The 17,137-nt window shown below is 34.4% G+C and overlaps 1 protein-coding gene across 2 annotated transcripts in view; it reads left to right on the top strand.

The window, feature by feature from the left end:
• The window catches only part of LOC116257261 (probable nucleoside diphosphate kinase 5), a 46,671-nt gene extending 44,664 nt beyond the window's left edge, over positions 1 to 2,007 (top strand). Inside the window, exon 7 of one of the 2 annotated variants that reach the window (XR_004173324.2) lies at positions 1,864 to 2,007. Coding sequence is in view for 1 of the 2 variants with exons in the window: in XM_031633875.2 (XP_031489735.1) it covers positions 1,864 to 1,871 (8 nt within the window). In the remaining variant the exon portion in view is untranslated. The remainder of the gene's footprint in view (positions 1 to 1,863) is intronic. The other variant, XM_031633875.2, reaches the window with a different exon arrangement.
• Positions 2,008 to 17,137: the final 15,130 nt, after the last annotated feature.

Below are 17,137 nucleotides of genomic sequence, written 5' to 3'. Positions count from 1 at the left end.
CTTCTTATAATCTCTGCAACTGGCAACTCTGGTGGAGTTTTTAATGACTGACTTGTTCATATTGGAAAGAAGGTGCCTGGACTTGGGCAATGAAATTCACAATTACCCAATTGTATTATTTTACTGGTTGGTTTGAGGTAGACCCACAAAATGATATCCATTGTCGTACCCTTCCATTTTCACGATGTATTTGTGTGTTTTTGCACAAAACTCTAGGATCCCTGACGTTCAACCTTAATTGTCTTAGCCTCTTAGGCTTTCCATTGACTTCTCATAATTTAATCTTGTGGATTGGATTTTGCATTTTTCATGGAACCAAGTGAAGATCCGAATGCCATTCAGTGGTAAGTTAAGCCTTGTTTTGATCATTGTCCTTTCCAGATTGGACTCTTATCATAGACTCTTTCTTAGGTTATTTAAATAATAACTAATTTACTTAAACGACTTCAATATTTCCATTAAATTCCAATGGTTCTACATAGGCACATTTATTGATTGAGCTAGCATCAGAGAGTGATATTACAATAAATCTGAAGGTGTGCGTGTATTTTATGCATTGCGAGACGTGATAGAAGACTACTGTTTTTTGATGTTTTGTGCCTCACGTGCCTGAACTCTAGTTGTTTTGGAACTAATTCACAGCGTCTCAATTTTTGTGAGTTTCTTGTGTCATTTAATGCTTTTGTGACAGTTCTTGACAATAAAAGACCAGGAACTTTACAGGATGGGCGAAGTAGTATTTGAGTTAAACCTCTGTAAGCAGTAAAATTCACTGGAGATGGAACTGAAAATATTAATTTTTCACTCCCAATCTGCATGACTGCACATAGATAAACTTTAAGAGTATATGAGGAAAAAAAATCTGCAAGTAGAATTGGCTAAATACGAATAGTATAATAATATCTTTCTTTATATTATAGTGTAATTCAACCTTGACTCATTGTCCTGCAAATTGTTAAGGAAACAATGCTGACAATGTTCAGGGGATGATATTCTCGACCAACATGAACTTGAGTGCCATATGTTATCTGTAGAGCTTACGCTAGTTTGGCTAACATTCATTAATTCCTGCATTTTAAATTGGGAAGTTGCTCATGTGACTATAGTAGATGGTCTGTGTTTGTTCTATCCCTATCTTGCATCCCATAAGAGATGTTGGTGAAGATTTTCCTCTAGCGATCTTCTTTGTTGAAATAGCGGAGAGGATATGGTAAGCATATGAGACACCTTTCGAACTTTTGTAAACAGAAGTCATAAACCATCGTTACAGCATTATTACTCATTCAGTGAGGTTTCTTAAGCATCACAACTGGAATAAATTTTATTGGTGTTGCTACCTTGTTATTTTAGGCTCTAACAAAACCTGAAAGGCCCTTTGATGCACAAGTTACTTGTGTTGAGACTTTGCTAATTAAGATATGAACCATAACATAAGTGTCTCATGTCACCAGATATACTGATACTACAGCCTATTCCATGGAATAACAAGATAAAATTGTAAAGAATCTAATGTTCCCAGAAGTCTCTACTATTACCATGTCACGTTATATCAGCTTTCCAATCCAGTAATGTTCTCAGAAGATTATTTTATGAGCATATCATGGTAGATGAGCTTTTCAATGCACTTTATTCCAAGCTAATGCTAGTTCACCTTCAGCACATTAGGTTAAGATGTGAGGGTGACTTTAGTTTACAATTATAGCAAAAAAAAATTTGGTTCTTGCCTGATCAATCCACAGTTTCTCTATTGGCGGGCAAATATTGGGGGTTGAGATGGGTATTTTCTTTCATAAAGTTGTTTTAATTTCCTAAAAATCTGTTCCATATTCATTTGAGCTACAAACTATTGGTTCTCATTTATAGGTTTCTAAGAATGGATTTGACTGGTGATCGCCAGATGAACTTGGTGTCATCATGTGGTTTACACAACTTTATTTTGCTGCAAAATGTATATTGGCATACAAACACAAGACACATATGCACGTATGTGATGAATATGCAAGTCAAAATTGTGAAAGCATAGAACTGTTTATGCCTACTTGAGATGTGCATGATTTATGCATACATACATTACATTTATATACATATATAAGATTTTTAAATTAAGTTTCAGTTGACTTGGCCAAAACTTCGTTGCTTCAGCTGAAACTTGGATGACTCGGCTGGGTCTTCTCTGCTTCCTGGTTTTCGGTCCTTTTAGTAGTTGATGACCAAGTCATGTCTTCCCAACTTGGTTAACTTGCCGAGTTTTCAAACACTACTTAGCATATTATTGTCAGGAGATGAACAAAATACATGCTTAACGTAGCTGTGAGAATCACAGATTAATTTATTTTCAATTAAACTAGCCTAAAGTGCTGATAGGGTACTTATGTCCAATAGCTTATGTCTAAAGCATTCTTAGAAAAGCTATTGCGTTGCACACCACAGTTGGTGAAATTTGCTTCCCGTAGAGTATGTGGTTTCAATACGAAGAAAAATTTAGTTGGTCCTTTGGATGTACAGTGACTTCAAGTTTGTTTTGCCTGCTGGTGTGGTGTTATGGTTTCCTACCTAAAACAAGGACTATTTTGTAATTGTACTTTTAAAAGTTTAATGGAATAGACGCGGCCACGCATCCTGACTTCCTTTACGCTAAGTGGGTTACGATGCCATGATTGTTATGTCGGTTTTATGGTAAGTTGATTCTTGTTACTACCATTCTTATGGTAGTGGAACCTAGGAGACTGGGCAAAAAAATAAATCTTAGTTCATATCATTAAACTGGTAGTGGGCTAATGGGAAAAATGAAGGTCAGACTGAACTATTTCTGAAAGGCTTAAAAATTGCATGGCATAATTCCCAACAAAGTGCACATAGCAAACGAATACTATAGCAGATTGTACTGATCCGCGCAGGTCAACAATTTTGATGTTATAGATGAAGTCAATTGATTCAGACACTGTTCAGTGGAAGTATGTGTCCTGGGAATTTGATATGTGTGCCTAAAAGAGCGAGCCTTTTCAAAGCCTCTCGTCAGTAGAGGTCTGACTTAAAGCTCTTGGCCTCTCAGCAGACTGGTTCAAGTTGGAATTAATCGTCGACATGAAGTGAGGAAGCAACACTCCTGATCTTGGTCTGTTTTATGCGAGGGCGCTTGACTCTGAAATTTTGATTTGAGAAGCCATCAGGGCTGTTGAGTTCTGGGGTAATATCAAGCTTAGTGAAGATGAGTTCTGGGGTAATATCAAATTCAGTGAAGAAAAAGGAGGAAAGGAAGTCATTTCTTCACATGCCAAGTACTTCTTGGTGGCTGCTTTTGTGAGATTGGTGTTAAGGCCAAGCGTCTTTATGACGTTGGTCATCTTATTTCCAGGCCTAGTGAAGTAATAGCAGTCTTTTGGTGGTTGAAAAGTTTTCCATTTGTAGTAAATACGTGTCCTTGCAAAGGCCCCATGATGTACTGGGGCGTTGGACCATGGAAGCAGGAGAGATAACGTCGACGAAAGTGAGTCACGTGGCCAGATTGGTTTGAGGCGTTTGGTACCCGTGCTTTCGATCACTCTTTCTTGATTTCCCATGCTCTCTTTACTTTGTCTTCTCGTGCATCTCGATAAGAGGATGGATGAGAGGGGACTTCAAGGGAGTGGGTTCCTTCTACTAGGGAGAGGCACAGACCCTTGTCTACCAATCAAATCCACTACAGAAACAAGATGCCAACATCGAGAATTCTCTCTCTCTCTCTCTCTCTCTCTCTCTGTGTGTGTGTGTGTGTGTGTGTGTGTGCGCGCTAGAAATTTCTGATTTTGCGTTTTCAGACTATTGGGATTCCTTTAGTTTGGTTGTTTTCCCAATATTTCGCTGAATCACAAACTTGGCTTCTTCTTTTTGGAACTTGTTTCTGGCAAGTGTGTCAATGTTTTGTTCAATGAGACGTTATGGTGACAGACCGGTTTTGAGCAGTTTTATAAAGAACGTCTTTCACTGGAACATGTCGGCCGATACAGTGACTATATATATATATAGTCTTAGAACTCACATGAAAAAAAAATAATAATTAGACTCTACAAGAAAAAAAAAAAAAGTGAGTTCTATTGGCATGTTCCGGTCTATATGCCGTATCGGGCGAGCAAATTTAAGCTCGTGATTAAAGAGGAATTTTGATTAGCAGTGTCATTGCTTGGAGTCAACTGGCCAAATCTCATCCATGTAGGCAACCCCTTCCATTCACTGCCTTAACCATATTGGAATTTCCACCAGACTTATATATATATATATATATATATATATATATATATATATATATATATATATATATATATATATATATAGAGAGAGAGAGAGAGAGAGAGAGAGAGAGAGAGAGAGAGAGAGAGAGAGAGAATTGGCAACTGCATGTTTGAAAATGTGCAAAAGCAACGAGAGCCACATGGGCTGACCCACCAAATTGCGCTGACATGGCAATCCGCTCCACATGGCTTAGACAGTCTCACGTGGAAGGGTTGATCCCCAAAGGGCTGACTGGCAATATCAAATTATGGGATATGTAGTTATTCGGGATGAACACAGCTATCTTTTCAATAAATTTGTTAATGCTTTTCTGCCAATGAGCAAGATTGTGCATTTGACATGATATTATATATATATATATATATATATATATATATATAAAGAAGAGAGAGAGAGAGAGAGAGAGAGAGAGAGAGAGAGAGAGGGAGAATTGTGTTGTACAAAGAGCTAGAAGTTGGAGCCTACTAGAGGAGGGGGGTAGATGGAGGTCTGAGTGTGTCGGACCACTTATCTCCCGGCCTAGGTTGAGACTATCTCTAGTTCTTTGGCCTGATGTGGCTGGACTTTGGCTTTGTTTTGGTCTAAGTTTATTGGGAGAGGCCAGTTTGTGGTGCCACCATAAGGCCATGTTTCCCTGGGCTCGATCTCCCTTGAAGCTTTGGGAGTGAATCTCTCCTCAAAGCTTGAAGTTGGGGTTTTCTCCCACAGGCTTAGGCCTGCGACAGGCAGGTTTGAGTCAAAATCTGCGGAGAGATTTGTTAGGCGACATTGAAGCTATTTTTTGGTCAATCTGGCAGTTATGAATTATATCCTGATTTTTATTTTTTTCTGTTTTTGCTTTTGTGATTCGCTTACATTGTTGTTTGGCAGCATAACATAAAACTCTGAGACTAGTACTACTATTAGGGCCTGGCTGCATTGGCTTGCGTAGGGAATTGAAACTTATGGAAATTGAACCAGCGATTGGCTTACCACTTGTTACTCAAACCAGCGATGCTAAACCACTTTGAGTTGATCATTTAACATCATCATGAAATATGAAACTGGCAATGAAAGTTCCCTACTACCAACTATTTATGATCTTATAGGATTTCTTGTTAAAACTGGAACCGTTCTATATCATTACGAACATGGTGGGTGCAGGTTTGATCTTGATATGTCTGAACCCAACGAGTCCAAAATCGTCAATAAAATGCGGGGAAAGTTATTGTTTTCATGTAAAGATTGCATTTGGTGTGGAATAGATTGTTGTACTTGCCTTGGTTTAATGACCTGATTCTGAAGCAAGGGTTGGGATCCGAAGCTGATGCCTGAACATATCCAATCGTATTACAAACCCACGAGCCACAGAACAAGTTTGCGGACTGTCACCACATCCGAGTAACAGTTTCCGTCATGGTGGAGGGGAATGGCAGCGAGTTGATTTTTGACAATGCAAATACTCAATAAATCAGGAGCATTGCAACCATGTCTCTACCACAATTAGATCTTTTAACATCTCTTCTAAGTCACATGGGTATTGGTACCGGAACAGGTATGGGCACATCAAAGCGGGTATGTGTACAACAGCTTTAAAATTTGCACAGTTTGTTAAAAAGGAAAATGGTTTAATGTATTTTGAATGAAGTCTAATGTTCGTGCGTGTGTGTGTGTGTGTATATATATAATATCACAAAAATGTATTTTCTTTTTTTTCAAAAGAAGAAGGATCTAATGCCTCTCGGAGGACCTGATGCAAAACGTCTAACATGTTTGAATACTAGTGTTGCAGTATTGGAGTGTTGTTTGCATCGTCAAAATTTTTTGGATGGTTTTGGAGTGCCCTAGAAAAAAGAGGTTTTGTTTTAAAATAGGAAAGAAAGGGACTTGCCCGTCGGGTACAAGGATCGACCGTTTCCTGCGCTTTTACCAGGGGAAATCAACCCAAGGGCTATGTTTATCATTGGTGCATTTCGTTTTAACTTAACATCTTTGATTCTATATACGGTGTAATAAAACCTTAAAAGTTTGATGTTTCAAACTTTTGGAAGGGTTTTTGAAGAGTTGCTTAAAAATGTGAAATATTTTAAAGAACTAGAATCGAAAAATCTTTATGAATATCATGTGGAAATACTGAAAAACCATTTTGAAATCACTTTAGTGTTGTCTTAAGACATTAAGTAGGTTTGAGATTTTGCTCTAATTCGGTTACCACCTAGTTAGAGCTTCATCTCATCTTGTTTAAGTTTTTTTAGAGATGTGATTGTGCTCATTTGTGATATTAAGTTAATATGAATGCATGAATGCATTGATCATCCTATATGATTAAAAGAGAAATGACTTATTTATACCACAACATTTATATAAAGTATTCCTACCACAACATTCATACCAAAACATATATTTAAGATTTTTGTTTTGATAAATATCATATATAAGAAGAAAATTTTTTTGAAAATGGATTGGGGTAGTAGACCATTAAGCATGAATCCAATATTGGTTTATTACTTGATTTATGGTCTTAGTGAAGTCAGCAAATGAAAAAATAAAATTTTAAATGATAAGAGAAAAATATTGAAATGATGGAAAAGATGATTGACTCTCATAGAGAGAAGTATAGAAGAGAGAGAGAAAGAGATCCTGAAAATCATAAAATTAAATATTTAAAAGAAAGAGAGATACATATTCATATACATATATATGTATGTACATATACATATAGACACGTATATGAAATCTTATAAAAATGAAGTTCAAATAAATGTCTGTGTGTGTGTGTGTATATATATATATATATATATAATATCACAAAAATGTTTTTTTTTTTCAAAAAAAAGAAGGATCTAACGCCTTTGGGTGGACCTGATGCAAAACGTCTAACATGTTTGAATACTAGTGTTGCAATATTGGAGTGTAGTTTGCATCCTCAAAATTTTTTAGTTAGTTTTGGAGCGTTAATCATTGGTGCATTTCGTTTTAACTTAAACATCTTTTGATTTTATATACGGTGTAGAAAAACATTGAAAGTTTGATGTTTCAAACTTTCGGAAGGGTTTTTGAATAGTTGCTTGAGAATGTGAAATATTATAGGTAAAACTAGAATCGAAAAATCTTTATTAATATCATTGAAAATTCATTTTGAAATCACTTTAGTGTTGTCTTAAGACATTAAGTAGATTTGAAATTTTACTCTAATTCGGTTGCCACCTACTTAAAGTTCCATCTTATCTTTCTTAAGTGTTTTTAGAGATGTGATTGTGTTCATTTGTGATATTAAATGAATGTGAATGCGTGAATGCATTGATCATCCAATATGGTTAAAAGAGAAATGACTTATTTCTACTACAACATTCATCTAAAGCATTCCTACCACAACATTCATGTAAATCATTCATACCACAACTTATATTTAAGATTTTTGTTTTGATAAATATCATATATAAAAAGAAAAAGTTTTTGAAAATGGATTGGGGTTGTAGACCATTAAGCATTAATTCAATATTGGGTTATTACTTGATTTATGATCTTAGTGAAGTAGGCAAATAAAAAAATAAAATTTTAAATGATAATAGAAAAATATTGAAAAGATGGAAAAGATGAACGACTCTCATAGAGAAAAGTATAGAAGAGAGAGAGAAAAAGATCTTGAAAATCATAAAATTAGACATTTAAAAGAAAGAGAGATATATATTCATATACATATATACATATATATGTATGTATATATACATATAGATACATATATGAAATCTTGTGAAAATGAGGTTTAAATTAAATGTCTGTGCGTGTGTGTGTGTGTATATATATATATATATATATAAATGAGGTTTAAATTAAATGTCTGTGCGTGTGTGTGTGTGTATATATATATATATATAATATCACAAAAATGTTTTTTTTTTTCAAAAAAAGAAGGATCTAATACCTTTGGGAGGACCTGATGCAAAACGTCTAACATGTTTGAATACTAGTGTTGCAGTATTGGAGTGTTGTTTGCATCCTCAAAATTTTTTGGTTGGTTTTGGAGTGCTCTAGAAAAAAGAGGTTTTATTTTAAAACAGGAAAGAAAGGGACTCATCCGTAGGTACAAAGATTGACCGCTCTCCGCGCCTTTACCGGGGATAATCAACCCAAGAGCTATATTTATCATTGGTGCATTTCGTTTTAACTTAAACATCTTTTGATTCTAAATACGGTGTAGAAAAACATTAGAAGTTTGGAAGGGTTTTTGAATAGTTGCTTGAGAGTGTGAAATATTTTTGGGAAAACTAGAATCGAAAAATCTTTATTAATATCATTTGGAAAGATTGAAAAATCATTTTGAAATCACTTTAGTGTTCTTTTAAGACATTAAGTAGGTTTGATATTTTGCTATAATTCGGTTGCCACCAACTTAGAGTTCCCTCTTATCGTGCTTAAGTTTTTTTAGAGATGTGATTATTTTCATTTGTGATATTAAATGAATGTGAATGCATGAATGCATTGATCATCCTATATGATTCAAAGAGAAATGACTCATTTCTACCACAACATTCATATAAAGCATTCATACGACAACATTCATGTAAATCATTCATACCACAACATATATTTAAGATTTTTGTTTTGATAAATATCATATATAAGAAGAAAAAGTTTTTGAAAATGGATTGGGGTTGTAGACCATTAAGCATGAATTCAATATTGGGTTATTACTTGATGTACGGTCTTAGTGAAGTCGGCAAATAAAAAAATAAAATTTTAAATGATAATAGAAAAATATTGAAATGATGGAAAAGATAAACGACTCTCATAGAGAGAAGTATAGAAGAGAGAGAGAAAAAGATCTTGAAAATCATAAAATTAGCCATTTAAAAGAAAGAGAGATATATATTCATATACATATGTACATATATATGTATGTATATATACATATAGATACATATATGAAATCTTGTGAAAATGATGTTTAAATTAAATGGCTTTGCGTGTGTGCCTATATATATATATATATATATATATATATATATATATAATATCACAAAAATGCTTTTTTTTTTTCAAAAAAGAAGGATCTAATACCTTTGGGAGGACGTGATGCAAAACGTCTAGCATGTTTGAATACTAGTGTTGTAGTATTGGAGTGTTGTTTGCATCCTCAAAATTTTTTGGTTGGTTTTGGAGTGCTCTAGAAAAAAGAGGTTTTATTTTAAAATAGGAAAGAACGGGACTCGTCCGTAGGTACAAAGATCGACCGCTCTCCGCGCCTTTTCCGCGGATAATCAACCCAAGAGCTATATTTATCATTGGTGCATTTCGTTTTAACTTAAACATCTTTTGATTTTGAATACGGTGTAGAAAAACATTGAAAGTTTGAAAGGGTTTTTGAATAGTTGCTTGAGAGTGTGAAATATTTTTGGGAAAACTAGAATCGAAAAATCTTTATTAATATCATTTGGAAAGATTGAAAAATCATTTTGAAATCATTTTAGTGTTCTTTTAAGACATTAAGTAGGTTTGATATTTTGCTATAATTCGGTTACCACCTACTTAGAGTTCCATCTTATTTTGCTTAATTTTTTTTAGAGATGTGATTATGTTCATTTGTGATATTAAATGAATGTGAATGCGTGAATGCATTGATCATCCTATATGATTAATAGAGAAATGACTCATTTCTACCACAACATTCATATAAAGCATTCCTACGACGACATTCATGTAAATCATTCATACCATAACATATATTTAAGATTTTTGTTTTGATAAATATCATATATAAGAAGAAAAAGTTTTTGAAAATGGATTGGGGTTGTATACCATTAAGCATGAATTCAATATTGGGTTATTACTTGATGTATGGTCTTAGTGAAGTCAGCAAATAAAAAATAAAATTTTAAATGATAATAAAAAAATATTGAAAAGATGGAAAAGATGAACGACTCTCATAGATAGAAGTATAGAAGAGAGAGAGAAAAAGATCTTGCAAATCATAAAATTAGACATTTGAAAGAAAGAGATATATATATTCATATACATATATATATATATATATATATATATGTATGTATATATACATATAGATACATATATGAAATCCTGTGAAAATGAGGTTTAAATTAAATGTATGTGTGTGTGTGTGTGTATATATATATTTATATAATATCACAAAAATGTTTTTTTTTTCAAAAAAAGAAGGATCTAATGCCTTTGGGAGGACCTGATGCAAAACGTCTAACATATTTGAATACTAGTGTTGCAGTATTAGAGTGTTGTTTGCATCCTCAAAATTTTTTGGTTGGTTTTGGAGTCCTCTATAAAAAAGAGGTTTTATTTTAAAATAGGAAAGAATAGGTACAAAGATCGACCGCTCTCCGTGCATTTACCGAGGATAATAAACCCAAGAGCTATGTTTATCATTGGTGCATTTCGTTTTAACTTAAACAACTTTTGATTCTAAATACGGTGTAGAAAAACATTGAAAGTTTGGAAGGGTTTTTGAAGAGTTGCTTGATAATGTGAAATATTTTAGGGAAAACTAGAATCGAAAAATCTTCATGAATATCATTTGAAAAACTTGAAAAATTATTTTGAAATCACATTAGTGTTCTCTTAAGACATTAAGTAGGTTTGGGATTTTGCTCTAATTCGGTTACTACCTACTTAGAGCTCTATCTCATCTTGCTTAAGTTTTTTCAGAGATGTGATTGTGCTCATTTGTGATATTAAGTGAATGAGAATGCATGAATGTATTGATCATCCTATATGATTAAAAGAGAAATGACTCATTTTCACCACAACATTCATGTAAAGCATTCTTACCACAACATTCATGTAAATCATTTATACCACAAAATGTATTTAAGATTTTTGTTTTGATAAATATCATATATAAGAAAAAAAAGTTTTTGAAAATGGATTGAAGTTGTAGACCATTAAGCATGCATCCAATATTGGGTTATTACTTGATTTATGGTCTTAGTGAAGTCAGTAAATAAAAAAATAAAATTTTAAATGATAAGAGAAAAATATTGAAATGATGGAAAAGATGAACGACTCTCATAAAGAGAAATATAGAAGAGAGAGAGAAAGAGATCTTGAAAATCATAAAATTAGACATTTAAAAGAAAGAGAGATACATATTCATATACATATATATGTATTTATATATACATATAAGTATGTATATGAAATCTTGTAAAAATGAGGATTAAATTAAATGTATGTGCGTGTGTGTGTGTATATAAATATATATATAATATCACAAAAATGTTTTTTCTTTTTTTTTCATAAAAAGAAAGTTCTAATGCCTTTGGGAGGACCTAATACAAAACGTCTAACATGTTTGAATACTAGTGTTGCAGTATTGGAGTGTTATTTGCATCCTCAAAATTTTTTGGTTGGTTTTGGAGTGTTTTAGAAAAAAGTGGTTTTGTTTTAAAGTAGGAAAGACAGAGACTCGCCCGTCGGTACAAGGATCGACCATTTCCTGCGCCTTTACCCGGGGTAATCAACCTAAGGGCTATGTTTATCATTGGTGCATTTCGTTTTAACTTAAACATATTTTGATTCTATATACGGTATAAAAAAACATTGAAAGTTTGATGTTTCAAACTTTTGGAAGGGTTTTTGAAGAATTGCTTGAGAATGTGAAATATTTTAGGGAAAACTAGAATCGAAAAATCTTTATGAATATCATGTGGAAAGATTGAAAAATCATTTTGAAATCACTTTAGTGTTCTCTTAAGACATTAAGTAGATTTGAGATTTGTTATAATTCGGTTACCACCTACTTAGAGCTCCATCTCATCTTGCTTAAGTTTTTTTAGATATGTGATTGTGCTCATTTGTGATATTAAGTGAATGTGAATGCATGAATGCATTGATCATCCTATATGATTAAGAGTGAAATAACTCATTTTTACCACAACATTCATCTAAAGCATTCCTACCACAAAATTCATGTAAATCATTCATACCACAACATATATTTAAGATTTTTGTTTTGATAAATATCATATATAAGAAAAAAAAGTTTTTGAAAATGGATTGGGGTTGTAGACCATTAAGCATGAATCCAATATTGGGTTATTACTTTATTGATGGTCTTAGTAAAGTCAGTGAAAAAATAAAATTTTAAATGGTAAGAGAAAAATATTGAAATGATGTAAAAGATGAACGACTCTCATAGAGAGAAGTATAGAAGAGAGAGAGAAAGAGATCTTGAAAATCATAAAATTAGACATTTAAAAGCTATGTCACCTGAGTGCGGGGTGCGGGTGCCGGTGCGGGTGCTGGTGCGGGTGCCGGTGCGACACATCTCAAAAAGTTTAGGTGCGGCGGTGCGGTTAGAGTATTTTATATTTTTAAAATATAATAATATAAACCACAAAATTATTAAATAACAAGATCAAAATTACAATTTGCTAATCATGAATTCATTATCAATCATCAATTCAAAATTCAAGAACAAATATATATCATCAATTCAACATTCAACAAGAAATATCATCAATTCAACATTCAACAAGAAATATATATCATCAATTCAACATTCAACAAGGAATATATATAATCAATTCAACATTCATGATTCAACAACAAATGTACGTTTTGAGTTCACAAAAAACACAGTTCATAGAGTCATCAATACATATTCTTCATCATCAAACGCCTTCATAGTCCATACATCAATACATATTAGATATTACATCATCATTCATAATTCATAAAACAGAGTTACGTTGCGCTTCCACTTCCACTTCCACCAATATGTTGATTTTCTTGAATGCTTGGAACGATATCATCATCATCAAATGCCTCAGAAGGAATAACATGATCAGAAAAATCCATGTTAGCAACATATAAGTTGCGTTGTCCATCGAAATCAAATTCATCTGGATTTACATCCCAATATTGCGATGATCCACATATGCATTTATTAAAGACGAAAATTAAACAATTAAAAATATGTAGCCCAAAAATATAAAAAAACTAATACAACATAACAAATTGAGCAAAACAAAACAACCTAATATTGAAATACCTGTATTCATTTTCTTTTCTTGAAAGAAGACGCAAATTGGAATGCACATAAACCAAGTCCTCTGCACGTTGGCTAGTGAGCTTGTTCCTTTTAATGTTGTGTATATGACCATATATGCTCCAATTTCTTTCACAACACGATGATGTAACAGGTTGTGATGTTTATGAAGCACGGGCATTTCTGATCCATAGGATGCCCACCAATCAAAAGGACTCATGTCTTCTCTTGCTTGTGCTGCACCTTTTGAATTAAAATCTTCTAAAGAAAACTTGTTATATTCACACATAGCTTGTGTTCTGGTATAAGAATCTATAAAAAGTCGGTCCATACATGACATTCTTTGAGTGTTTAACTCATCATCTAGATGTGGAGTAACACGTCCAGGAGCTCCTTCAATCCATTTTTTCGTGTAATATTTGGGATTTAAAGAATGAGCCATGCAATGCAAGGAAGTATTGCTTTTATCCCATCTTTCAACTAATATTGTACTTATATGATCAAAGAACTCTGAATGATCAAGTACAATGTCTTTTTTTTCTTTCTTAAAAACTATACATTGAATTTCTTCAATCATATTTTCCCACATTGCGTAAACTTGATGAAGCATAGGCTCATCTTTATCAACAGCTCTCAACATGCACCAAATTGGTTCTGAAAATCCAAAAAATATGTAATTTTATCCCACCATTTATCTTCAACAATAAGGTTTTTAATACTTTGAGCTTCAGCCTCATCTTCAACCCGATAAAAGCTCCACTCTCTACTAAACACCATTTGAATAAGTGCATCTCGCACTCTTTGAATTCTTTTCAACATGACAATTATTGAAGCAAATCGTGTCTCTGCAACCTTTAACAATCTCAAATCAGAATAACTACTAAAAAGAGACAATACATGTTGGTGATTAACGATGAAATTTCTAATAGTTCTCACATCTTTTTCAATCTCTTGAATCCATGAAAATAGTTCATGTCCCTTAGGATCTACATCTTCACTTGGAGGATTGCATATGTCCTTAAGTGCTAAATTCAAAGTATGTGCAACACATGGAGTCCAAAAAATATGTGGAAAATCATACCTCAAACTAAGTCCAGCACTTTTGCATACAGCAGCATTGTCTGTAATGAGCTGCACCACCTTATCAGAACCAACCTCCTTGATGGCTTCTACAAATAATTGCTTCAAATATCCTGCATCTTTATATTCTCTAGACGCATCAACTGCCTTCAAAAATATTGGTTCATCACGTGCAATGGCAATGAAATTAATTAGTGGACGTCTTTGAATATCTGTCCACCCATCAGAAACAATTGATACCCCAGTCGTGTTCCATTTAAACTTTTTTCTTTCCAAACTTTGCTCAACCTCATTTTTTTCATTAAGAAGAAGTGATGTGCGTAACCTTTCTGAACCAACAGGTTGATATCCTGCTAACTTGCTATTTGCAAGCATAGTACAAGCCTTCTTCCAATATGGATTTCTATCTACATTGAAAGGAATGCAACTAGAATAGAAAAACTTAGCAATCACTTTATCTATTTCTGCCCTTCCTTAAAAATCAAAACATGTCTCTATAGTCTTTCTTTTCTTATCAGAACTTTTAAGATTTGTCACAATAATACTTGTTTTCTTCTTGTTGTGTATTTCATCAGCACGATCTTGCAGCCTCTTGAACTCTCGAGCTTTTTCTGTAGAAACTTTTTTACATCCTCGAATTCCATGACCTGACAACTTCAACAAATGTGCCTTAATTCTTGTGTAAGATCCTACAAATGTACCTTCACAATGTTTGCATACGAAATGCACATTTCCACCACTGCCCACATCTTTAGTGACCGCTTTCATTTCTTTCCATAGTGGTTGTTCTTCGGATGCAAATGCTTCACCAGTTTGTGTACAAGACTTTGAAACATCACTTTCATCCACTTCCACACTACATGAAGAGCCTATTGCAGGAGAATCTGAAACAACTTCTTTTCCTTTCGTTCTGTTTGCCATCTTTTATGGTTTTACCTTCAAAGTCCAAGATCAATGTGTGGAGTATTAGAAAGTAGAAACATAGCGTACTACAAGATGCTTCTTCATTCATGAAAGGGGAAATGAAATGAAGTGTTCGCCGAAGAAATGGGAGAACGCATTAAACAAAAGGAGTGACAAGTCATAACAATTTTACAAAGTTTGTTTGGTAGGGAAACCAAAAATTCTACATGAAACATGAGATGCTAATCTAAGACTACATAGTGGTCTCGTGTTTGTGCCCTCATTTTTCATTAATGATCAGACCATATGCAAACTAATATTAATATACAATTCTTCCTAAAAAATATCCATCCAAAAACATATTCTTCACATTTAATCACCACAAACACCAATGTGATAACAACATCAAGTATTGCCATTGTTGGTAGTTAAATAAAAGCATCTACAAAAATCATCTAAATAAAACCAACACATAGAATGCTGTAATATAAGACTAAGGTTGGGAAAAGAAGTGTTCTCTTCTATGGCAATTGGCAATATGACTCTTAGATGGCTGCTCCTACATGTATCAATAGGCACTACATCACAGTATGATATGATGCAGTGGGTGCCAACTACTTTTTAAATCAGAAAACTAAGTACACAAGACACAAGGGCCAAAGCAGAATTTTGTATACTGCGCATCACACAGCTAGTAGCCTAGTACTGCAAAATATACTTTAATTTTGTTCCTAAACTGAGCAATCACAGCTAGTAAGTAGTAACTGCAAAATATACTTTAATAACATCGAATAGTGAGCAAATTTTGTGGTTAGATGAATAGCCATAACTAGCGAATCAGCCATAACATTGTACTCTGACACTTTGATACATTTTATCGAGAGCAAAAAGTAATTATATGTACAGTAAATGAGTAAAGTACTTCACATCCACGTCGGGCTGCAAACTGCAAAGAGATTCTATAAACCGAAACCAGTGGCACCTGAAACTTTGACCGCCATTTCATTAGCAAAATGTAACCCACAAAGAGGGCAGTAAAGCGTTGAATTCTAGCTCGACAGAAAAGGTTTCACTCCATCACTCCAACAACTAACCAACCAAGAAGCTGCAAGTCAAAGTTCCAGTGTTTTCCAAAAAAAAAAAACGTATGTGAAAGAGAGATGGCGGTCAATTAGTTCAAACTTCAAAGGGTGAGAAATCTGCAAACAAGAAGTTCGACGGTCACCTTTTGCAACAAGCACAACAGATCCGCTCACCAAACCTCCAATTCAGAGCTCTGCAAGAGAGAGAAAGACCCATCACTACTCTGAACTCAATGCATACAAAGACGCGCTCACTAAACACAATCACCGCTCCTTCTACTCCAATCCCCACCTTGCGTGTGTGCGTGTGTGTGTGTGTGCGTGTGTGTGTTTAATTTTTCCAGAGATCAGAACTCGGGAGAGCAAATGGGGATTCAGAAAGAGCAGAAAAATGTCACCAAGAACACTTGGAAGCGAGAGAGAGAGTTTACCGCACGCAGCGCAGAGAGAAGGAGTGGCCGGCGGCATCGCAGAGAGAGGGAGCAGCGCAGAGAGAAGGAGCGGCCGGCGGCGTCGCAGAGAGAGGGAGCAGCACATAGAGCAGAGAGAGAGAGAGAGGGCAGCACAGAGAGCAGAGAGAGGGCGAGAGGGCAGCACAGAGAGCAGAGAGAGGGCGAGAGGGAGAGGGAGAGAAGCCGAGCGTGCCCTAACCTAAATCATGTAAAAATTAAAAAAACGCCCAAAATTTTGATGGAAATGGGCAGGTGCGGCTTGACCGCACCCGACTCGCGTCAAACGCGAGTCGGGTGCGTGTCCGGAAATGGACGAATTCAGTCAGGTGCGGCTGACTACACCCGACTCA

The sequence above is a fragment of the Nymphaea colorata genome, chromosome 7 (assembly GCF_008831285.2).
Source record: "Nymphaea colorata isolate Beijing-Zhang1983 chromosome 7, ASM883128v2, whole genome shotgun sequence".
NCBI classification, from domain to species: domain Eukaryota; kingdom Viridiplantae; phylum Streptophyta; class Magnoliopsida; order Nymphaeales; family Nymphaeaceae; genus Nymphaea; species Nymphaea colorata.
The sequence above is the reverse complement of the archived record's forward strand: the minus strand, read 5'-3'. Positions and strand labels throughout refer to the sequence as shown.